At 32.4% G+C, this 25,729-nt stretch overlaps 1 protein-coding gene and 1 pseudogene across 1 annotated transcript; both read right to left on the reverse strand.

Annotated features, from left to right (window-relative positions):
* Positions 1-1,268: 1,268 nt before the first annotated feature.
* On the reverse strand, positions 1,269-9,188 carry LOC113399168 (uncharacterized; annotated as a pseudogene).
* Positions 9,189-9,913: 725 nt separating this feature from the next.
* On the reverse strand, positions 9,914-17,913 carry LOC113399049 (uncharacterized). The gene is made up of 9 exons (XM_026638063.2): positions 17,743-17,913; positions 14,052-14,269; positions 13,591-13,801; positions 12,860-13,222; positions 12,341-12,526; positions 11,646-11,767; positions 11,202-11,363; positions 10,650-10,820; positions 9,914-10,270 (listed from the first exon to the last, which is right to left on the reverse strand). Exons 2-9 carry the CDS (start codon positions 14,259-14,261, stop codon positions 9,980-9,982), a joined length of 1,716 nt encoding a protein of 571 aa, XP_026493848.2. The 5' UTR covers positions 14,262-14,269; positions 17,743-17,913; the 3' UTR covers positions 9,914-9,979.
* Positions 17,914-25,729: the final 7,816 nt, after the last annotated feature.

The following is a 25,729-nucleotide window of genomic DNA, read 5'->3' on the forward strand; positions in this document are numbered from 1 at the left end:
CCAAGAAGCAATACTTAGTAATGTTGTGTTGCCATTTAATTGGGTCAGTGTAACTACAGGCACAAGGGACATAACATTTTATAGTTAGCTCCAAAAGTGCGCACTGTGTTTAATTTTAACAACGACAATGCCACCTATAAATGCTGCTGGCCACTTACTTAAAATTTTTAAACACTTTTTTAAATTAAAAAAAAAAGTTACATTTAGCGGGATTACAAATAATAAACATCTATGAAAATAATGTATTTGTTTCGCAATATTTTACAATAACAAGCTTTTAGTATACTTCATACGTTTGTGTGCGTGATTTAAATCTTACGACGGAATTTGAAACAGTTCGACTAAACCAATTGATATGAAATTATGTGCACACTTTTGGTGTTAGTGATAAAGTTGGGTGGGTTGAAGGTAGCATTTTTTAGTGTATATTCACCGATTTCTCGAAACCGAATAGACCAATTTAAATGATTGAAACTGAACTCTTTAATCAAACAATATCCTGTTCCTAAATCGTGATAACATTATACCTCCTAAAATTAAATTAAACATCGATGATATATAAAAACTTTTAACTTTTACTTGGTGGTAGGGCTTTGTGCAAGCCCGTCTGGGTAGGTACCACCCACTCATCAGATATTCTACCGCCAAATAACAGTACTCTGTGTTGTTGTGTTCCGGTTACAATGGTGAGTGAGCCAGTGTAATCACAGGCACAAGGGACATAACATCTTAGTTCCCAAGGTTGGTGGCGCATAGGTGATGTAAGGAATGGTTAGTTTTTCTTACAGCGCCTTTGTCTATGGGCGGTGGTGACTTACCATCAGGTGGCCTATATGACCGTCCAATGCTATAAAAAAAAACCTTATAACATCCGAATAAAATAACACTACTACTATCTAATTCATCATTGTGTACATAACATCACACATCTCATAGATCATAGGATCATAGCTCGTTTTAAAGTGTTACGCATAATTCTATGAAATACACCGATGGTTTTCGTTATTCATACAATATTCACCAAATTCCACACACATGTTTCATGTTCACAGCAAACGAAACTAATCATTATACAACCTTAATAAACACATTAAATACAACTGTCGGACAATATCTGACGCTGTAAATTAAAGTTAATTTATTAATAAGGCTGTTCAGGTATTGTTGCGTATTTAAATCGTAAATAATAATAAAAATCCTTATTTATTAATGATAGTTAACTAAACTTATCCTTTAATATTGCTAACATCATTATCTAAAAAACGTATTTATAGTATAGCATCAATAAAAACTACTTCCTTTAATTTTTTAAATGGAGCATCTTTTCCACTGACATGTTCCATTATTTCCTTCTCGCTTACATTAAATCCTTTATTTAATACTACAAAAGCTTTAGGTTTTTCAATTACTGCTACATCAAATACTGCTGGGTGCCCCTTAATAACGTTTTCCAATTCAGCTGGAGGAACTTGGTAAGCTGTAACGAAAGTTGCTGTAACTAGTTTTTGTAATTTGCCTATCATTTTAATTCACAGATATACTAAATTTACTCTCCACATCTTCCACAATTTTTATTACAATGTAAAACACAAATTGAACAATATAGAATAACAAAAGTGTGTAGGTAGTACGTATATATACAAGGGACAACGTAGTTTTTTATGTTATAAGTAAGCTGATAGGCAAATGGGGCACCTGGTGGTTAGGGGTCACCACGGACATTGACGCAAAAATATTAACCATTCCTTACATTGTCAAAGCGCCATCAACTTTAGGAAAACGTGCGTACTGCACTAGTGTTGCGCACTTTTAAATTTCAAATAACATTGCTGTAATATTCGAAGTTGTGACACACATGTAATGCTCGTTTCTGAGCTCTTCCGTTTCTGTTTTGTCTAATTGTTGGTAAATATGTTTTAGTTGACCTTCAAGTAGTAATAAAATGTTGGTGCTATTCATTTACACCTTATCATAATTTAACCTAATAAACGCATTCTGTATAGATAATATGTCCTACCAATCGAACCTGTTCAATTCAAATCCAACATCGACCGTGTGTATCACTGAGAACGCAAACTATTATTTTTTCAATAAAGCGATTCTATTTAGATGGTAAAATCATGAAAATAAATGCCTTAATGTAAGTAGAATATTATATTAAAATCACATCTATTATTCTTTTGTGCTTCACTAAAAGCAGATGTAATATTTTTACGCAACATTCTTTATTATATTTTCCAGTTCGTCGTGATATATGTATTAATATAATTCGATATTATTTATTCTGTACGCTAAAACCGTAAATATTTCTTTCTCATATTTCAACAGGAAAAGTTTACTACGTTCTTATCTCTTACCATATTTGTTTTAATAAAGTCTTATTGAATATATTTTCTGTTTATGTTTCAAGCATTCTCATCGACAAATTTGAATCTTTTATAACATAATTATTTCGACGATTGATCAGTCCCAACCGATTTTGGTCACCAAGTTCGTGGGAAATATGATGGTGCTAACACAGATGCACTCTCTATTTTCGCTCAGACAAATAATCTTACGGGACGGCAATCGGACATGACTACAGATAATTCAGGTGTAAAATCTGTGTGTACGATTTCCTCGTACTTACTTTTCGAAGCACTATCGAAGTATTATTGGCGACAAGGTATATACCTCAATTGCTTTTGCAAAAAAACAAGAAATGTTGTCAACATTTTTTGTTTGTAAGTCAGACTGCCGTCGTCATCGTCGTTTCTTCATTAAAAAACATTATCGCCCATCTCATCTTCGCCCTCGTTTTAGAACTGAATTTATCTCAGAATAATTAGTGAGAAATTTATACCAGACAATAATTACCTTTATAATTTCCTTTAATCTATCCGCTATTACTACAGAGCCATCTTCTTTAATCTTCACCAAATCACCAGTTCTCAACCACTCCTTTTCAACAAAAGCTTTTTCATTTGCTTCTGGATTATTCTTGTAACCTCTTGTTATATTTGGTCCTTTGATTAACAATTCACCAAGCTGTAAATCAATATTCATTTATCATACGTAACTAAAAACTGTCAGTAACAGCACTTTATTATTTTGCAAAACTAAAACTAAGTTATAGTCCTAACCTGATGTAAGTCCACCTGATGGTAAGTGGTCACCACCGAGAAATATTAACCATTCCTTACATCGCCAATGCGCCACCAACATTGAGAACTCGGATGTTATGTCATTATTGGCTCACTCATCCTTTAAGCAAAAATATTTAGTACTGTTTTTTGGCGGTAGAATATCTGATAAGTGGGTGATACCTACCCAGACATGCTTGCACAAAGCCTTACCACCAAGATTATAGACAAAATTAATAAAAAGCAGCAAAGTGGATAACTTTTAAACAGCTGTTATATTTCTATACTCCTCTACTAACATTTATTTTTTCAGAAGCTGATATGGTTTCCCGCTTTTGCAAAATTGTAAAATATGTCTATTGTTACAAATTATGAATAAAACAAAATATAAATATTATTTGATCGCTCACGCATATTGCCAGGTCAAGAAGTTACTTAATATACTAAACTATTAATAATTAAACCGTATCTCCCTAATATATAAAGTATTTGATAGTTTGAAGTATGTTCGTCAAATGGGAAATGAGTCGATTACCTAATTCATATAACATCATATTACCTCATTTGGACCCAAGTTTTTCAATTGACTATCGATGACCCTGAGTTCACAGTTTGATATTGCGAAACCAACAGAGGAATAATCCTTGAAGTTTAAAGGTGGCACTAGAGTCATTGATGACGTCTCTGTTAAACCATAAACATGGCTGAATTGTATGTCATGCTAAAATAAAAATATATTTAAATAAAACATGAAATAATTTGGTTTTTTTTTTATGATTTCGGTAGGCGGACGAGCAATTGATGGTCCACTTAACATCGCCTTTTACATCGCCATGAAAACTAAGTCGCTATGTCCCTCGTGACCGTAAATAAATTGGTTCTCTCACTCTTCAAACCGGAACACAAAAATACTAAGTACTGCTGTTTGGAGGTAGAATATCTGATGAGTGGGCCTACCCTAACGGGCTTGCACAAAGACTTACCACCAAGATTATAGAGAAAATCAATAAAAAGCATTTAAGTGTATAACTCTTAATGAGCTCTGCAAATAATTCAGTTAAATAAATATCGTTATGTTAACAGTCGACCTAATTAGAGAAATATTGGTACAATAGACAATGATAATCTCGAGGTAGCCCGGTGGTTAAGTCAAGTGTTATAATATATTTCGTGCTCAGCGATAAAAGAAAACATTGTGAGGAAACCTGCGTATCGGATGAAAAACTGTGCTGTGCTTTCGTGAGTAAACAATGTGTGTTTAATTTAGCACACATTAAAATACCTCTAATATTTTTGTCTTTAGTGTGTGTACATTAGTCATCTCAACCACACATCTTGTGAGCAAGGGAGTAACTTATACCAATCCATGCCGATAGTTTAGGGTAACAAGACACACACATAAATAAAGTTATATAAAATATATAGCATTTAAAGGTGGCATTTGTTTATGTTATCGTTGGTTATTATTAATATAATCGAATGATATAATATTATTTTATGTTCTAATAATTATTGACATCAATATTTAATATGATAATTTTACCTAAATAAATTGATCAATTTGTTTTGTCATGTGTCAAAATATAAAGTCGTAGGTCACATAACTTTATACTTATTTTCCGCAAAGCGCCTGTGTAAAAATCAGAGCAATATATTATATCTAAATAAAATCTTATATACAAAAATAAGTGGCATTTTTCGTTGTCACTTTATAATACGATCTGACCACTCACTCTGTTCGAGTGAACTAAACTACATTGTTCACTTGACACAACGCTAATAGCGTAGGTTTGCCATTCATTCAGTGTGGGCGCGCGTACGGAGCTAAGCTAATAGTTCGAAAATCCAAATCAAAGTGTGAGCCTGGACTTAAATACCAATTCAAAATACTGTTTAATGTGCTGTTGGGCTTAGGGCGCTTCTCGTTATTAGGGGAAGGCTCAGTTATTCTCGCAACTCCAATACGATGCGAAATAAATAATATTATATAGTTTGAACAGTATAAGTGGATACTTTATTCGATCTAATTAAAAAAATAAAATACTCACCAGTTGTATCAGTGAACATTTTTATTTCATTTGAATTAATTTGTTCACAGTTCGCAACAATATTCCTTCAAGACCTGTAGTGCCACTCGAATATAAAAGTAATGATACATCATCCACGCTATATTTGACTTCTTTCAAAATATTTAAATCCGTGTTATTATCTTCAATAAATTCTTTAAAAGACACAGTGTCTGCTGGTCGACACTCATCAATGTCGATGACGACTACTGGTATATTTAATTTACATTTGTTCAAAGCTTCTTTTATTATTGGTTCGGTGTCTCGAACAGCAACGACTACTTTCGGATCTTCTTCTTCTATCTTTAAAAAAAATCCTTTATAAGAGATAACTTAACGATTAGTAGAACAGTTAGAGGAGAAAATGATTGAAGATTGATTTTTACAATAGCCTGAATTCGCTACTAAACTATAACTAATTCCAATTGCAATAAATTGTAAAGAAAAATAAAAACTTAGGCATTTATCTTTAAAAACTTTTATTGAGAGAGAACGCGTGTTGTGCTTAAAATGGAGACGCTAGGTATAATATCTAAGTAGTTGAGATGACATTTTTAAGCGTATGCTTTCCCAAAAAAATTTAAGCACATCCTTACTCATTGTAAGCGTTACAATTTAAATAGTAACAATGGGTGATACTCGGCTCTTGATAAGTACTATTAGTATCTTATACCTAACTAATTATATAGTCTCGATGTTTAAACTTGCGTGCAGTGTAAACGGGATTTAATGTTGTAACCAAACCACCGGCAGTTAATGTTCCAAGCACTACAATAGGATATTCGGGTATATTTGGTAGCATTACTGCAACTGCGTCGCCATCTTGAATTTTAATTTTTTTTCGCAGATTCGCACCAAATGCACGGGATTGGCTGTATAGCTGTTGGTAGGTGTACCGTCTATCAGTTATTCCACAAATCTGTAAAAAGACGAACTTAAGAAGAAATTAAAAACAACATGGCCGTCACAAAACTCGGTAGATATAGAACATCACATTCGATCAGTTATTGAAATAATTTATAATTAAAGAAAATAAATAAACAATATATTTATTATTTTACCCCCAAAGTACTTTTTTCTATAAGATGTGCGTATGGTATATTGTACTATTTACCTAGGAACTAGATTTTAGTGGTATTACTTAGTACAAGACCATCGGATAGGTACCATCTTCTCATCAATTTACTACTCAGCCATAGCCATGGTATGGGATAATAGTTTTCATATTATGGGATAACAGCTCTCATTGTTGGCGACGCAATATTGGTGTACTGAACGATATGTATAAGATATATCACCAATAACTATGACCGATGTATATATAACTTACTTATATATACATCGGTTACTTACTAACTTACTTATATATACTTACTTTTTATACTTCATAAAAAACGATAGAGAACTTTATCCGGATCACCGAATTTCGGTTTATGGTATTTATATTTTATAAATGTGCATTTTAATAATAAAATATGATCTTTTTAATTTTTAAATTGTTTTATAAAAAAACCTCAGATTATAAAACAAGAGGCTATATAAAGAGCGCGCTACCGGGATTTTGCATTGGCTTTTGATATGCGAAACCTCAATTATCCGAACGCTGACTTAGTTTATCCGAACGCTTAATTATCGGAACGTTGTCGGGTTGGCCGTTTGTCAATTAAAAATTGACCATTTTATTAAAAAATAATATAAAAATAGCATTTCACTTTTTCAGATGTTTTATATTAGAACGTATTATATTTTTAAATGTATATTAGTTAATTTACTAGTGTTTTTATGTGAAAAGGTGTTGTTTTTGTTTAATCTTGTCTCAAAGTCAACCAACATTTCGATTATACGAACTTTTTAGTATCCGAACTAGTCTTGGTCCCAATTAATTCGGATAACCGAGGTTCTACTGCACTATAATTAACATTCCATAGATATATTTAAAAAAAAAACCATAGACATTAGCGCTGTATGTAATTTTAATCATTTCTTACATAGCCAATTCGTTAATAACTATGAAAACATTAATAAAATAAAATAAATTATTAGCAGTAGCTTTTAAAATTATTTTTTTATTCTGAACCTGTAAGAATCCACCTCGTTGATTGCCATTCACTGCACAACCAACTTATGATGATACGCTATTTTGATACATGCATCCTATAAATATTATAATTACTTATTATAACCAATGTCGCGTATCACATCCTTTACATACATTTCACGCTCGTGTTATGCGGTGAGTTTCGAGTTTCATCTTACAGAATAAGTACTGTTGTCAAAAATTTTCACTTTCTTAATTCAAACATGTCGGTTCATCCTACATCCACGTCTGTTTTTATTACTTTGACTAACTTTGAACTGCTGTTATAAATAATATCCGGATAAGATGTTTCATACATTCATTGTCTAGAGAATTTAGTAATTACATATATACATATACATATACAACATAACATTAATTATAGCTATTTAATCACTATGATTGTAACATGTATAATATAATTTAATATTTAACAACAATTTTCGATTTGATGGTGTAAAGGATACGTATTACTTACAGCGTCTATGGATGGTGGTGTCTTAACAACATATGGCTGATTTGCTAGACTACCTACCTATTTTGTATTTAAATAATTGGTTCAAAATTAACATTATTAACCAAAATCAAATTACTTACTACTGCCGTTTTGTTCGACCATCTATCCAAATCTGCCACATGTATTCAGAGATCGGCATATGCGGTATGACCACGTCTTTATACGGTGACTGTACGTTTCATTCTTTCATTTATCGAGAAGATCTATTCAAAGCCGTCGGGGCTTACTTCCAATCTTAAACATTGTTTAATTTTAACGAAACAAACTAAGTGTACCGTTTTATTTAAATACACCGTATCGTTTTAAAGTTAACGTCATTGCTTGTAACTATTTATTGAAGCGACTCAATGCTAATGTATTCCGATAAAGAGTGACTATTTTACATCTTTATTTTATTAACGAAAACTATAAAGTGTTTATGACACTCTCGAAATAGCGTTACACGATGACTATTTTGTAATATGTATAATAAATGTATTATATAAATAGTCAGTAGTTTTAAAACTAATTACGATACGATGTTAAGCTTCAGGTTGATTTATTTGTTTATTTTTTTTTAAATTTAATACGAAATTTTATATTGAGGGTATGTTAAATACCTATAAAATAATGGTTTTATCTTTTTGTGCATAGGTCACGTGATAACAACCGAACGTATCGGTATAGACTATGACCAATTGACGCGGAATCGTTCGTATTTTTTTAATTATTTTATATAGGTAGCCGTACTGGTAAATGGGCAATGTGATGGTAAGTTGTCACCTCTGCCCATAGACAATAGTACTATAACATCCCTGTGCAGAAATGGAAAATAAGGATAGCAGAAATTTCCTTAGAGTTAGCGTGAGACCAGAACGCCACGTGCGTTCCTGAAGGGAGTCGTAACAGCCTCTCGCCAATTTGCCAATGTACTCCATCTTCGTCTTAGCAATGATGTTTTTGAAGGACCTAGAGGCAGAGTTGTATTCTGAATGCGCTATTATTTACATCACGAGACACAGATGCGTTAGCCCAGGCTAGATAGTGTTTCTGCTTGCAGCGTGACACCGTTTTGCAAAAGCGACCAAACCGAGACTGTGACTTGCGACCGATGGGCAAGACAGAATACGGAATGAACAGTTCATATCCTGAAGTACCACTTCGGCTACAGAGTCAGCAGCAACGTTCGGATCATCCGGCGAGTAATCTACGCTAATAAAGTACTCGTTTGGCGAGTGTCAATCGTAGCTGTCACACACACTACGACAATAAAGTTAGTAAGTAGTGAAACGTGTCCGTCAAAATGCGTTAAAAATCTATTACACTCCGCATTTTCTCAAACCAATTTTTTTAGCTTATATTTACATAATTATTTCCGACTATTTTTAACTTATCCCCAAGTGGGACGGTTCACCTTACCTCTCCATAGTCACATACGACTTTATATCGGTTTTACGGTTTTAATCCGAAATCGCACCAATATATTTTTCCTCTAAAAATACTATCTTTAAAATGAAAAAGTAATTAACTTTTAGATTTAATTCTATAATTAATCAATATATATTATTTTACAAAAAATATTTGATTTTTGAGTATAAAAATAGATTATTATTTACAATTATTATGATTTATTTAATTTAAATATCGGATCAATGACGTATAACAATAATAATGCATCATATTGTTAATATTAATGACGTTTTCCATCATCAATATAATAATTATAGCTGTTACAATCACACGAAAAAAAGATTAAATACAGCGAAACGGTAACCATTATATATAATAACGTAACTATTTTTCATTATATTATCTATTCAGACAAAGACTTAATAGTTCAATACCTTTTTCTCCTCTGTATAATTCAGTTTAAGTATTCTCGGTAAAAAAAAGAGTCGAAAAAAGTCACGCAACTTGCGTCATATCACTAGTTATAATAAATGATTATATTTTTCACGTGTGCAACATTGCTAAATCATATTATCAGGCGTTAAACTGGTACTTTACAAAATATATTTTTAAATGTTTCTATGACATTGATCGAACAATTACATGTCATACAGATAAAAAAAGCGATTGAAATGCAGCAGTATTATATTTAAAGCGAAAAAAAACTATTTACATCGAAATTACATCCATTTGCTGAAATCACTAATATCATACAATTTACTTTCATACTTATCTATAATAACAACCTTAAAAAATTAATAAAATAATGCTAACAATATTTGGACTTTAAATCCTTTCTTAAAATTTTTCCAGCCGCACTTCTAGGTATACTTTCCAGGACGGAAATATCATCTATCCTCTTGTAAGCCGCAACTCTTTCAGCAACAAAACTACACAAATCTTTGGGACTAGCGCTAAAACCAGGCTTTAAAGCGACAAACGCTTTAGGAGTTTCTCCTTTTGTCGCATGTGGTACACCAATTACAGCTGCATCGCTTACTGCTGGATGGTCACGTAAAACTGCTTCCAATTCAGCTGGAGGTACTTGAAAACCTTTTACCTGTAGAAAATATAATATTTTTCTATATACAATTATAAAACTTGGATTTCATTGTATAAAGTAAAGATTAATAGCCTGTAAATGTCTTCTGCTGGAAAAAGTTCTAACCTCTGGAGGATAAAGTTTGAAACTTATACCAAGATCCTGCTCCGATAACATACACATAATAAATCGAATATCGGTGTGTGGTGTGTGTCATGCGTCTCTGTTGTTTTCCATAAAACTGACAGGGCAAGTCCTAGTTGCGTCCTGCTCGCACGTTTTATTTTAATTACCATAAGCGACCGTAATAAGTAATTCATTTCTGTTTATATAAAAGCTTATAATATTATAACAGATTAGTTTATTGTTATTATTATTAGCATGCAATCAATCTTACCTTAATCAATTCTTTTAGTCGATCGCAAATCTTGATTATCCCATCGTCATCAACGGTTGCTAAATCACCAGTCCTGAACCAACCATCATTTGTAAGCACATTGGCATTAGCTTCAGAATTGTTTCTATAACCTCTCATCACTTGCGGTCCTCTTACTAACAGTTCTCCTGTCTAAAAGACAACTTGCAACTTTACTAAAACTATATATAGGCACATATAAACTATTTTTTGAACAAGGATCATAATGATATGTCGGTATTTCACGTGAAGCAACCATCAAAAAAGGTCATGTTTCTGATTTTAGTTATTATGTCGAAGAAGCGCAACGCCAGTCTCTTGCGCGCCCACCGCGCTTAGCTTGCGAAGTTTTAATAATTGTTTGAATATATTTTTATGTATCTGTGCTCGTGCTAATTGATTTGTCGTGACGTAGTAGTTGCTACTATATAATAAATGCTTCTCTTCAAAAAAAAAACACTATGAAACTTGGTAGGAAAATGCCTCATCAGTGATCATACATATGTGTGTTGTAAAAGGATATTGAAAACAAACCTCATTTGGTCCTAAATTTTTCAAATCATTATCAACAATCCTTATATCTGTATTAGCGACTGGATGACCGACAGCATTATAATCGTATAGAGTTTTCGGTGACATGGCTACCACCGGTGCCGTCTCCGTGAGCCCGTAGCCTTGACCAAAACGTATTTTGCGCTAAAAGTATAAAACAAAACAAATAATCATTAGATATACTTTAGACTAGATTCTTGGCGAGTACTTAGTTAAAAAATAAACCTATGTTCTAAATTTTAGCATTCTAGACTCCCCGTGACGTGCGTTAATAATCAGTCAGAATAAACGAATTCCAAAATTTAGATGCTGATATATCATAGATATTTTGTCGTTTACATCTATATGAACATAAAATCATAATAAAAATTACATATTATACATACATATTATATAATAAATACATAATTATCTCGGATCACTAACCTGAACTTTACTGAGGAATCTTTCCGCGTCAGTGGCAACTATTGGTGCAGCTCCATTTATAACATGATCCAAATACTGGTACACCTTAGCCGAAGCCATAGGATGTTGCGTCATTAATATAACTGTTAAAATAAATAATAACCTCACTTATGTTATAAGAATGAATGGTTGCGTGTCGAAATAAATGTATTTCTTCACTATTTATTGTTATAATTAATATATTCATTCGTTTCAATTTTTATCACTTATTGTGCTAACAATTCAGTTTAATAAATCCCATACAACTAAGCAGTATAAAATAAGTGTGGAAAAATACCAGCAGATTTTGATATAATATTGTATGAAATGTCGAACATTCTAGAAGTAATTCAAATTTTATAAAATACTTAATAGACGCAATAGCTTAATCAAATAGCAGAAATAAAAAAAATGGCCTTGAACGTTATTGAACGGGATTTAAATGAAATAATCTATGGTATTCATAATCCATGAAAATATGTTGATTTGAAGTTGGCATAGGTTCGATTCAGAACTTTGGAATGAAAATTAAAGGAGATTTTATACCCAAGTATTTAAGTGAAATCGTTTGGCATATAATAATATAACAGAGCTATTAAAAAAGTCATGCAGTATGTAGATATAAGGTTTGCTTATCTTTGCTCCTCATGCCATATAATATGGACTAGAAAACTTACTTAAGGGTGGCGCAAGAAACAGGATATTAACTTTGAATTTTTCAATGGCTTGAAGATAAACTTCCGGCTGAAACTTGTCTAAGGTCACCAATTTGACGCCTTGTGCCATCTCGTGAAATCCAACAACTACTGAACCATAAATGTGGAAGAACGGTAATATAGCCATCGCTACATCTTGGTGAGTCGCTGGAAATAAATAATACTGTGTTAATAAAATTTTGGAACAATTACACATCATTTAATGAAACGCCTTCAATTTGCAGATAATCCTTTGATTGAATTTGATTAGATGGATACCAACAATGGACCAACAGTTTTACGTGCTTTCCGTAACAAGGGATTGTAACTTCTGGGTGTTAATGAAATTTCCAAAACAACGAAAAACGTTCACTTATTATTAATTTCGGATATTGATACCTCAGAAACCACAGCTTTTAGACGATAGTCTAGTAGACGCTTATAGTAATAATGATAAAAAAATATACAGAAATAATTGATTAAATATTAAACTTAATTCACCTGTGGTCTCTTCATTGCAATTTATCGCTGGATCACTGATTTGTTGACAGTTCGCTATTATATTCCTATGTGTCAATTCAACACCTTTCGGCAGTCCTGTGGTGCCGCTTGAATACGGTAAAAAGCATAAATCATTAGCAGTTCTCCTTACTTTTTTTAAACACGACTTGTCTACATGTATATCCTCGCTCAGTTCATTAAATGCGACTGTCCCCTCAGGGATCGGATCTCCGTTTGTCTTTATAACAATTATAGGAATGTTTAGTTTTGCTATCTTTATTGCTTCTCTGACGACGTTCACTTTGTCCGGTAAAGTTACTATCATTTTTGAATCGGACATTAGTAACTGACGTTGGATTTCATCTGAAAATGTTCCAAAACGGCTTATTGTAACTAGTGCTCGCATCGTTCGAAATTCGAATTTGACAAACAGAGGAGAAAAATAAATTGAACTGAATATTTATTGTGAGATAGTACCAAATCTGATTGACATCGTATATAAAAATTTTATATCCCGAACCGGGATTTAAGTGCGAGTGTTTTTAATCTATTTAAGGAAGGCAGAAGATCCAATTAAATCTTCGCCTACGGACTATATATGACCAGTACTAACACTGTAATAAATATCTACGCCTTCTCTTACAATTAATGCGTTGTCAATTTCTGGTGTTTTATTCCTTGTGCCCATTTGGCCTATTCACCCCTACCGGTATATAAATGATTTCACTTACGCGCTGTATAAATTGGATTGATGGTAGTAACTACACCACCAGCTGCCATCACACCCAACATGATTAAAGGGAAATCGGGAACATTTGGTAACATCACCGTGATAACATCACCATCCCGTATTTTAAACTTCTGTCGAAGATTTGCTGCGAATGCATTCGATAAATTAAAGGCTTGCTCGTATGTGTACCCTCGGCCGGTACGTGCACAAACCTAAAAAAAACTTTATGTGAATAATATTTATCGAAAATCATTGTTTTTTAATAATTAATCTTATATTTTACTAACTCTTTTTTATAAACAAATTAAATAATGAACTCATGGTTATGTTTTTGTTTATGTATTAAAGCCGAAATACGCTTTATTTTATGAATGTTCTATTTTTCTTTTTTTATAATTATATTGTATTTTTTAATATTAAATAATAATTCACGTCATTCGATACACAGGTTTATAGACTTACCGTCAAAGTCCTTTCCGGCCATTTTTCCAAATTCAGCCATACATAATCGTACAATGTATAATTTGGTACATCAACACGGGCGTATGGTGATTTGATTATTCCTTCCTTCGTCCATAGACTGTTTTTTCTCACACTAACACCGGCGAATTTTGAACCATTTTGCAATACATTTAAGGTTCTATTTGCAGTTCTCAATAGTTTCGAAGCCATTGCTTTGTCTGTAATGAAAAATATGTAATAAATGATAAGGCTTGTATTATAAAACTGGTATAATTATACGTTATCTTTTTATTATTTATGATAAAGATAATCTATTCGATAAAAACAAATTAAAAACAATGATAAGTTAGATGATATCTGTAAAAATAATTACTCAAGACAATGAATATGAATTATTACATAACACAAATTTAGTAAACACTTCTCGGAATTATACTACTACTACGAGTAAGTGTGTATTTTTAATAATAGGATCTGGCTGCGTCTAAAATTAAAAAAAAAAACTCACTCGAAATTTAAAAAAAAATCATCAAATCTTCTGAAAATTACTAAACTACGACGAGATGATGAGGTAATTGTATTTGTAGATCATATTAATTGCAGTAACATCAAATAACAACTAGTGTTCATTGTTGTTATGTTTCATATTATAAATAAATTTAATTGGACGCCCAAAAGCCACGACAGGCCTTAATTCGCTATCCAATTGAAACTCTATTTATATGAGGCGTATTTTTATTATTAATTCAAAAGAAAACGCAGGTCAATTGGTAACCTGGGCCCAAATTCTTAAAACAAATTGATAGTTTATCGCAATCGAACCGTAATGGTTGCCGTTCGGGCCTAAACCTATTCTATACTCTATTCCAACCATAACAGGAAAAAAGCCAAATAAAAAAACATTTAACAAATTGACACGATAACATCGGCCAGGAGTTACTCTATGTAATTACTCTATGATATTCACTATGGATTTGTAAAAAATGGCGTTTTGAACGTCGACGAAACTGTTATCGGAATTTTGGAAGTAAAATTAAAGCGGAAATAAGTAGTTAATTGTAATAGTATTGTATTATATTAATCAAAAACTCTTAATAGTGCAAAATGAGTTATTAGCAAATCGCATGAAATATATAAAACTGAGGTTTGTTTATCTTTTTTCCTACTTCCATTGGAAATTGGAATAGGCTATGGTTTAATTAAGCCGACTCTGAAATTTCGTTCTAATCGCTTCAAACGTTATCAATTGAAACATAATTCACTTGTAGATTCACGAACTAAGACAATCACTAGGTGGTGATAATATCAAAGATTAAAGTTCAATATTACTGGATTATTGACTTTATAGATACCCTAGATCATGCTGCCCCGTAGGTCGCCTTCCTAGCGTCTCGTCTTCGTGACGATGTGTGACACATGTATTTCACATGTTGATCAATTATAAAAGATAATGCAACCGTGTATGTGTAATGTTATATCACCTAGTTAATTTGAATTTGAATTTTTATCTCTGGTTGACATTTATGATGGTAATTAATTTATATGATATCTGCTGGCTGACTACAAACACTCCTTTGTTTTATTATATTCATAAAAATATTTGATAAAAAAAAATACAAGCAAGATACTAAGGAAATATGAATTCATTAATAATACCGTTTTGTGTGAATGTTAATTTAAAAATCACTGCAATTATTTCCACAAGCAAATCGGGTGAAATACGTAAATCTATGGTTCGTTTATCTTTATTCCTAGTTCGAATGGAATAGGCTATATGCTTACTTAGGGTATCAACCCAACCTTTAGAACCTACAAGCAACCGGCCGGCTTCGAACAGTGTTTACGCGGGAATCGTCTCAATATTTCAATCAATTTTCCTTATAACTCGGAATACACATTTACCTTATCTAGTGATACGTGCACCTAAACGGAGAGCGAAGGAGATTGGCCATAAGAGATAGTCATGGCGTTCGCCATCACGGCATACGAGTCGGTATTAACCCCAAAACGACAATAAATATTTCACAACGAAAATTGACGCGAAAACAATAGCTACGTGACAAGAATAATAATCTACCTTTGAACTGCTGTTGAAAACACTCATAGAGCAAATTAGTACTCGCTTCACATGGCTAAAGGTTAAATTAAACTTGTCATTTTAACTGTTTATCATGGTAGAAGCATTTCAGTCAAGCTAATGCTTTAATAATAATAAATAGTATAAGTGTAGCATACTACAAAAATCTAAAAATTCTCATACAAATATCTTAGTCAAGTCTTAATCAATATGTATAATGTTGTTTACACCTTTAAAGACGTATCACTTTGTATATTACCCAACAGATATTAATTTTAAGTGCTTAGTAATATGTTGATGGTGTAACTTTTCCAATAAATAAATAAAATAAATAAATAAATGATGTTATTAAAAGAGGGAAGAGCGTGGTATACTCAATAAAAGAACAAAACAATAACCTGAGATTATACATATAGATAAGGAAAACATAGGACGTCGATTTTGTGCTTTATACACCTAAATCAACAAAAAACAATAATAATAGAGAGCTTGCGCGAGAACGAGATAGCAATAATGGTCACTGTTACGTAGTTACATCAGTGATAATTACTTTCAGCTATATTCATTTATTCATAAATCAAATACATATTGTATTACTTGAAGTTGTTTTCGTTTTTCGGATTATTATGTATCCCGAAGAACTTCAGTACCGTCAACGAATAAGATAATGGTTTATTTAATTTATATTTAAAATTACGTAGTGTAGTTCGAATGAGAGAAAAATGTTTCCAATTTCCGATTTATTCATGGAAAGTTAAATCTAAGAATAACTTAACTTTGTGACTTATGGAATCTTTAGTTATTCATTATGTATGGAATAGGTGTTTTTTTTTTATAATATTTTTTTTCATGATAAATTATGGTCCAAGAAAACTAACTCTAACTTGAAAAAAAATTTTAATCATAATGCAGTACATTTAAAGATAATTTATCAATAAACCGATTTTATTTTATTTTTCGAAGAAAGGCAACTTGTGACCTCTCAATACCGTATTAATGTTTTTTATTTGTTCCACTCAATATTAACTTATTTTTTAAATATTAGGTATGAAGTTGTATACCTATTATGTGTCTTGAATTTAATATTATTAGGCCTTGACTGACTTCAAACCGGGTTTTTGATACATTATAAAAAAAATTTAAGCCTTCGCGCTTTTTTTCTGTTTTTATATTGAAACAATCTAATCAACTCACGAGTAACTTTCACACCACAGTATCCAAACAAGTTCACGAGGCACAAGAATGTTAGGAATCAATAAAAACTTGAAATTGAATATTTTAATTAAAAAAAAATAATTAAGAAATGTTTTGGACGGTTGATAACCTCCTTTATTTAAATTCGGCAAAAAACACTTACGACTATAATTACTAGCATATATAGTTTAAAACATGTAAATCATTTTCGCAAAATATTGTTTGACCATGATTACTGTCAGTGTTTATCAGTGTTTTATTTTTATCCTAAGTAATTTATGCGAAATTAGACTTTATTTTCATTATAAAACATGTCAAATTCGATTGCGGCAGTTCAAAATATCAACTGAGTTGAGCGTTTACAAATAAAACGAAAACAACAATGATTTTCTTTCGCTAGTAAAAACTTGTTATGCTTACCTTATTTTAATACGGTACGTATATTTTAAGTGGAAATTAAAAACAAATCACTGCTTACACAAATAAAGAAGTTACGCATTTATTAGCACTGTACAAGTAGTCTTATTCGCTTAACGAACTTCACATTACTAAAACCACTGAATGAATGTGTGTAATCGGCCATGTTTTCCATGTTTGCTTGACTCGATCACTCGACTCAACAGTCGACAGTCCACGCTCACCGGCTCGAATAGAGATGAGCACATTGACGTGATTCATTCGATTAATTATTAATGTATATTTAAACTATATAAAATCCTTCTCCTCAACGGGAGAGGAGGCCTTAGCCCAGCAGTGGGAAATTTACATGCTGATTATGTTATGTTTATTATGTATATTTTAAAAAAAAACTGAATTATTGTATCCAAGTGTATTTAAGTAAACGGTCAAATTAATTGTATGACGTCACAAAAAAATTAAAATAATTTAACCATAATTTAAATAAATAGCTAATTCATACCAAAACATAAAATATGTATAATAATGTTCATAAAACATGTTAATCTTTACAATTATGTAATATACTTACATAAAGTAAGAATAGGACAATAAGTTAATTGTGCATACATTTTAATAAGTACAAATATTTGAGTCATCCCTATATCAGTACATTAAAATCGAATTTAAAAAATAGATCGATTTTTAAATCGCCCATCACTATTTTAGAATGCTCGTGTCCGAAATACATAATAATGCCAATATGAAATAAATCATTGTGCAATTGCAATTTCAATTCTTATTTCCATTGCAATAGAGGCGAAGTCATTTAAGACCTGTCTGCAGTTTGAGTCATGTAGGTACGTTGATTTGCGGTCTTATTTTGAAATAGAGTTTATTATAAAGGAATATTTTTGTTTCTGCTAGTTTTAATATGTAAACACAATTATAAAAATGTAAGTACCAGACAGACAATAAGAGACGGACCAATTTAATAGGATATTTGACAATGCGAAAAATAAAGTGTCAATTATTGTAACCAGTATATATTATGAATTTAAAAATGGTTATTTATTAACAAAAGTTGAAAATAATAATTAATTTATTCAAAAATCCCTAAATAAAAATGCATTTTTTTAAACGTTTGTCACGTAACACAAAACGCTCCTGATTGGTCGGGCTTATGATGACATCACTTGCTTATTAATCTCGTTTGCTTACTGAATGTGGATTATATGTGCCACAGATTACAATACAGGCTAGTGACGTCACCGACACCATTGCAGCGCCATATTGTCAAAGTAGCGTTTTCGCGCGCTATTTAAATATTTAAATTTTAATTTGATATGTTTCAGCAAATATGTACTAACTTTAATTGGGTTCCTTAACCTCTACTAAATAATATTAAATGAATTTTAAAAACCAGTCAAATAGCCTATTATTAATATCTACTAATAAAGAATTTTGATGATAAAATTACTCACTGTAAGGAGTTTTAACTTCAGCTTATTTGTAGACCCTAGTCATCATTTAAATTGTTTTTTTAATATACCTACTTTATAAATAACAGTAATTGGTTTTCTTATTAAAACTTGTTTACGATAATACTATCTGAGACCCATATGACATCGCCCTCATTCATGATGCCTATTTGACATTACATTACATTTCCCGCTGCTGGGCTAAGGCGACCTCTCTCTTTGAAGAGAAGGTTTTGAGCATATTCCACCACGCTGCTCCAATGCGGGTTGGTGGAATACACATGTGGCAGAATTTCGTTGAAATTAGACACATGCAAGTTTCCTCACGATGTTTTCCTTTACCGCCGAGCACGAGATGAATTATAAACACAAATTAAGCACATGAAAATTCAGTGGTGCTTGCCTGGGTTTGAACCTGAAATCATCGGTTAATATGCACGCGTTCTAACCACTGGGCCATCTTGGCTCATTGCTTATTTACTCGGTTGATATAAGTTTTCGCTAACATTTTATAATCGCGTCCAAAATAAAATTCATCAATCCAAAATACACTCGATAGGTAGCGCAGGCGTTAAGATTTTAATAAATGATTTGATTCTTGAATTGCAGTTAAAAGAAGAAATTTTGCCACCAACTTTCATTGAATAATCTTCGCCCGATTAATTTTAATTTATTTAAACGAAGTTGCCAATCGGACATGGCAATTAATTGACTGAAATTGATGCGTGTCAGTCATAGAAGTTAATAGTGATTAATGAGGCGTTTCTCTAGTGCCATAATATTATATGTATACGATAACTGCAGACACAATAACACCGTTACTTGTGGGAACTTATGCTGTAAAATAATTAACACTTCCAGAGGACCGTAGGGCGTTCAGTTCAGTCTCTCAGCAAGCAAGGTGAACATGTCATGATCCAAAAGGACGGTAAAACAGTGCTACCATAAATATAGGATTTGCCTGTAGTGTGCCGTACAGATCAACCGTTTAGTAAGAGCAACCTGTTTCAAAAGGCCCTGAAGAGGACTGCACCTCAGATTGTTTTAACTTGCCGTATGCACAAGTAAGGAGTGTTGAAGGCAAGCCCACTTTTTCACCGTCTGAGAAGATCTTCTATAAGCCTCGAACAATGCACAGTTTTTGAGGTGGGCCGATGGATGTGTTCTATGGAATCGTTACCAAATCTTTAGTTCGTGCTGAAGACGGCTTTCGCAGAAATTTCACTGGGTATGAATCCCACATAATTCGGTAACCTACCTACCTCGGTACCTTGTTGAAGTTAACCTTGTGTGTAAATAATGTGCGAGATGTAAGTTAATTTACCACACTGGCAAACAAGCGACCGGTTATTATTCCAATGTCCATAGACTTTGACACTGTAAGAAATATTACCCATATCTTACGTTGCCAATGCGGCAACAACGGAATGCATTGTGCTCTTAAAAAAGTGTAAAATACTTACAAACATAACATAGAACTTTACATTGTCTCTATCGTTTGTATTACGTAATATAATTGATCAACACCGCAAGTCATCACGTATTTAACTTCAACCTGTCCCAAGGTCGTTCGTGAACGGCATAGGTCGTAATATAATATACTGTTCGCAAATACACCGGCCCCCAAAATCTGCGTCAATTATTCGGTTTTTACAACGAAAATTATCCTTTTAAGTAGTGTTTAAAGATGTAAGTATGTACATATTTCAAGACAATTGTCAAATAACATTCTAGATTACTTAAGAACATATTCTATTGATGCGTCTTGGGGTGAGACCGACTTGTATGCCGGGACGGCGAACGGCATGGCACGGCAACGCAATCTTATGCCGTTATGAGTGTGTGTGTCGAGTCAACTAAGGAGGTATTATTAGTTATTACGGTACGGTATCATCATTATCCTCCTGCCCTTATCCCAATTTTACTTGGGGTCGGCGCAGCATGTCTTCTTCTTCCATACTTCTCTGTGGGACGACATCTCACAAGTAACATTCTTTCTAACCATATCGTCTTTCACACCACCTTAATCTTAACTCTCTTACATTACGAGCTCGCTTCTTAAGTCGCACCCGCCTTTTCCGGTGCGACAGCCCTTGTCCATTTCCCACAGGAGCCGGGTGCTGCCCGTATAACATATAATATCCGTACGGTACGGTACAGATATAATATTTTTTTAATGTTATTATTAGACTGTCTGATATGGTCCACCTAATTGTAAGTGATCATCACCACCCATAGAGATTGTGTTACCTATTAAGTAAGTTTTATATCCGAACTTTATTTTTCAATTGTACTTAAATATTATCCAAAAGGATGTTTTATATTAGACAATAAATTGTGTTTTTGTAAGGAAAATACTTGAATAACATTTCATTGTTTTAAAGATTTTATAATCCATGTTTATGATTACATCTTAGGAGATATGACACACGCATTAATTTTGTATCTAATCTTAAATATTTTTAGAATTTTTGTATAAATACTCATTATCGTAATTTATAGTTGTTTTATTTTATTGTCTAATAGTTCTTACAATAAAACTGCTTGAAGGACGTGAGATAAATCGTTGCCTATTAAATTTTTTGTATTTGATGTTATGTTGGCATACATATTATATAGATTTTTTTTATGGCATTGGTTAGCGGACGAGCACATGGGCCACCTGATGGTAAGTGGTCACCACCGCTCATAGACAAAGGCGCTGGTCCTTACATCACCTATGCGCCACCAACCTTGGGAACTAAGATGTTATGTCCCTTGTGCCTGTGATTACACTGGCTCACTCAAAATATATTCTGATTAACTCAATATATATATATATATATATATATTTGATTTAGATTTTTAATAATAAATTTAATTGTTTATAATTGATTATGTAAATTGGTGGAAAAGAACATCTGCTTACTGAGTTTCATGGAGGTTATTCTCGGTAGAACTACTGTATACATCCGTGACATGACATTACGATTCAAAAGTGCGTTTATTAGAATCCTTAAATACAAAATTTTTTGTTTTCGATAATTATTTAAATCTATTTTTTATTATAAGTGCTATATATTATTTGTAAATATGGCTATGAGGCGCCACCTATGGGTATGATTTTGAATTAAGAAGGCTGTAAAGATATTCGGAGATTTCGTATCACCTAAATTGTAGTTATACGTTTCTCAACTATTACTAGATGGCATTGCTGTGTAAAATAGTTTGATAAATAAATTAAACGAATTGATGATCGAATTGATTCAACAATGTTTTTAAATCAATTTGTGCGTGTCAATATTGTATGTAATATTATCGGCTCAGTAAAGTACACCATACAACCTTAATGCACTTCCAATGTACGACAAAATCGATGTTACAGTTAAAGAAAATTAAACAAATTTAATAACTATGGCGTAATGTCACCAACACTTACTTTGGTGAAATTTCAGCTCAATCTATTAGATGAAAATGGCACCAAATTCTGTTAAAAGATTGACTCAAACAATACTAACAGCTGAACTAAAATAAAAGGCTTTAAAAAGTATCACATACATTTTATTTAGTGGTAGGACTTTGTGTAAGTCCGTTTGAGTATGTCCACCCATGCACCTGATATTCTACCACCAAACAGCAATGTTTAGTATTGTTGTGTTCCAGTTTAAGGGTGAGAGACCCAGTGTAACTACAGGGGACATAACATCTTAATTGTTGGTCCCAAGTGGCCCAAGGTTGGTCCCGCATTGGCGATGTAATGGTTTTTGGTTAATATTTCTCACAGCGCCAAAATCTATGGGCGGCGTTGACCACTTATCATCATGTGGTCCATTTGCCTACCTTTTTCATAGTAATCCTCAAATAAACACTTATTATAAAATAATTATATACTTACTTAATAAAATAAGCAGCTGAGAAAATTTTAAATCTCGTAAGCTTGGCATCTACGGAAAAAACCCCACGAAAAATCTCTCTGGACCCCCTGGAAGAGGCCTTTTGTTAGTTATGTATTATCTAAGATAAGACTGGTAAATTCATTGATCTTTTATTATTCAACAATCTTTTAACTAGATAATATAATCAGTTCCGTACACGTATCTTAAAAATCATAATTAATCTTACATAATTATCGGCAACTAAATGTAGTTTATGCAATACACATAATATGTACGCAGCTAAGCTAAGCTAAGGTAGCTAAGCTAAGCTAGCAAAATAGTCTTTAGTTCCTTATATTTAAGGTCCAACGAGACAAGCCCGTCAGATGATTTTTAAAATAAATAAAGTTTCGATAATAAAATGAATATATTTCTCTAATATCTAGCAATAAAATAACTACCTTACCTATTTAATATAAACAATAGTTATATAAAATTTTTTAATGTAACAACCATAATTTTATGTTATTCATATGACAAAAATAATTTTGATGAAGAGACTCTTAGCTAAATCGTGATTTATCTGCCAACACATATTATACTCGTATATCCCGGAATCGAACTAAAACCATAACCACCTGTTTGAAACCATAATAAAACTACCACTGACTAAACCTGTTAACTTTATAAAGATACGAGTGGGACAAGTCAACATTGAACATAGAAAGCCGCGTTGCAAGAAACGATTATATTTATAAAAGTTAAAACGTCTAGTGTAGGTATATAGTCTTCGTTTACTTTTGCGATAAGATAAATTACGTATGTATTAAAAGTGCATTAGGTTATAAAAGTCAATCACCTCCACGTTTTACTATATATGTATAATTTTATTTATAATAATTTCATCAAAATCAGTTCAGTGTCTTATCCGTGAACGCGTAAGACACAGACAAACATTTGTTCAGTCAGTTACTGTTGCATTTAAAATATCAGAATAGATTATATAGTATTTATGTATTACTTTTTAATCCTCAAACATTATCTTTCTCTTTCTCATCCTAAATCTAGATATATCCTTATTTTCATAAGGTAATCAAATTTTAATCATCATACACGAATACGACAATGTATACTTACACATCATCGACATCGTAAAAGTATTATATTTTAGAGAAAAAGACAAAAATGTCTTGAAAATGTCGAATCTTAGCTTAACATAAATATAGATATAGTAAAGTAAAGTGACAGCCTGTAACCGCCCCACCGCTGGGCTTCTTGATGAGAATGTTTCTGGCTTATTCCAACATACTGCTCCAATGCGGTTGTGTCATACGTATGACAGAATGTCATTTCAATTGACAGATGCGGGTATTGCCAAACGGCTATTTCCACTAACCTATCAATACCAAGTTTCAGTAACTTTACAATAAACTATTCACGGTTAGCATTTTCTATAGAAACTATCTATCCGTCGTCGAGAGGATAGCTTACTAGGGATAGCAACGCTCATACAAATTGTGATTACCAGCGTTGCAATAAACGTTTGAAATACGATATATAGTACAGACGAAGCTACATAATAACGTCATTCGATTATCAGAAAAAATCGGCCTTTTGAAAATAAAGTCGCTGTAATTTCTAATAATTTTGGAATGTTATAGATATGATATAAGATTGTGATGCAGGCAGTTACGGTGATACTGATATTTTACGGCCACAGAATATAGCCACGTTTGAATTTTATGACTCAATTAAACTATTACGAATTTGCACGTACATTTAGACTGAACAAAAGTGCTTAAAAAGTAAGGTTAATTTTGTCATATACTAATTTCCATACATTTATGATTTCACCTTCATCAGATACTTTTGATGAGTCTCAATAGACGTTAACATAAATATTTAGAAAGCCGAAAAACAAAACGTTTCGTTAAAATAGTGGTAAATCAAACGAACCAAACTTAATTATGTGTTGATACCTGGTTTGTATTTGAAATAATTTATTATTCTATTCATATGGTAAGCAATTAAAAAATAAATAAAAATGTGAAACGAGTTTTGAGCGTGACATTTTGACATGGTTATAGTTAACCGAAACGTTCGAAGAAGCTTAGATAGCATTAGCATTAGCAGCCTGTAAATTTCCCACTGCTGGGCTAAAGGCCTCCTCTCCCTTTGAGGAGAAGGTTTGGAGCATATTCCACCACGCTGCTCCAATGCGGGTTGGTGGAATACACATGTGGCAGAATTTCGTTGAAATTAGACACATGCAGGTTTCCTCACGATGTTTTCCTTCACCGCCGAGCACGAGATGATTTATAAACACAAATTAAGCACATGAAAATTCAGTGGTGCCTGCCTGGGTTTGAACCCGAAATCATCGGTTAAGATGCACGCGTTCTAACCACTGGGCCATCTCGGCTCTCCACTAAGAGTATTATTTTGAAATTATTTGATTCGATAATGTCCATAAATGTAATGTTTTTAAGAAGATTAGGTTTTCTTATAACAACATAAATTCAACATTAGAGATTTAAGTTAGGAGAAAACAAAAAACAATCAAATACTTACTTGTGAAAATGTATGCCCTCTAAAATTTTGTTATTCTCTGAGAATAGTTTGAACTGAACCGAAGAAAGCAATTTTGAGAAAAAAAAAATTTTAAATTGAAAAAAT

Source organism: Vanessa tameamea, chromosome 15 (assembly GCF_037043105.1).
Source record: "Vanessa tameamea isolate UH-Manoa-2023 chromosome 15, ilVanTame1 primary haplotype, whole genome shotgun sequence".
NCBI classification, from domain to species: Eukaryota; Metazoa; Arthropoda; class Insecta; order Lepidoptera; family Nymphalidae; genus Vanessa; species Vanessa tameamea.

Excerpts from the sequence above, each read along its gene's own strand:
- LOC113399049 (XM_026638063.2), bottom strand. The coding sequence starts at position 14,261 with ATGGCTTCGAAACTATTGAGAACTGCAAATAGAACCTTAAATGTATTG. Across the intron at positions 12,527-12,859 it reads TTGCAATGAAGAGACCACAG|CGACTCACCAAGATGTAGCG; the intron begins GTGAATTAAGTT and ends ATTTATTTCCAG. Across the intron at positions 11,768-12,340 it reads GTTTCTTGCGCCACCCTTAA|TTATATTAATGACGCAACAT; the intron begins GTAAGTTTTCTA and ends TTATTTTAACAG.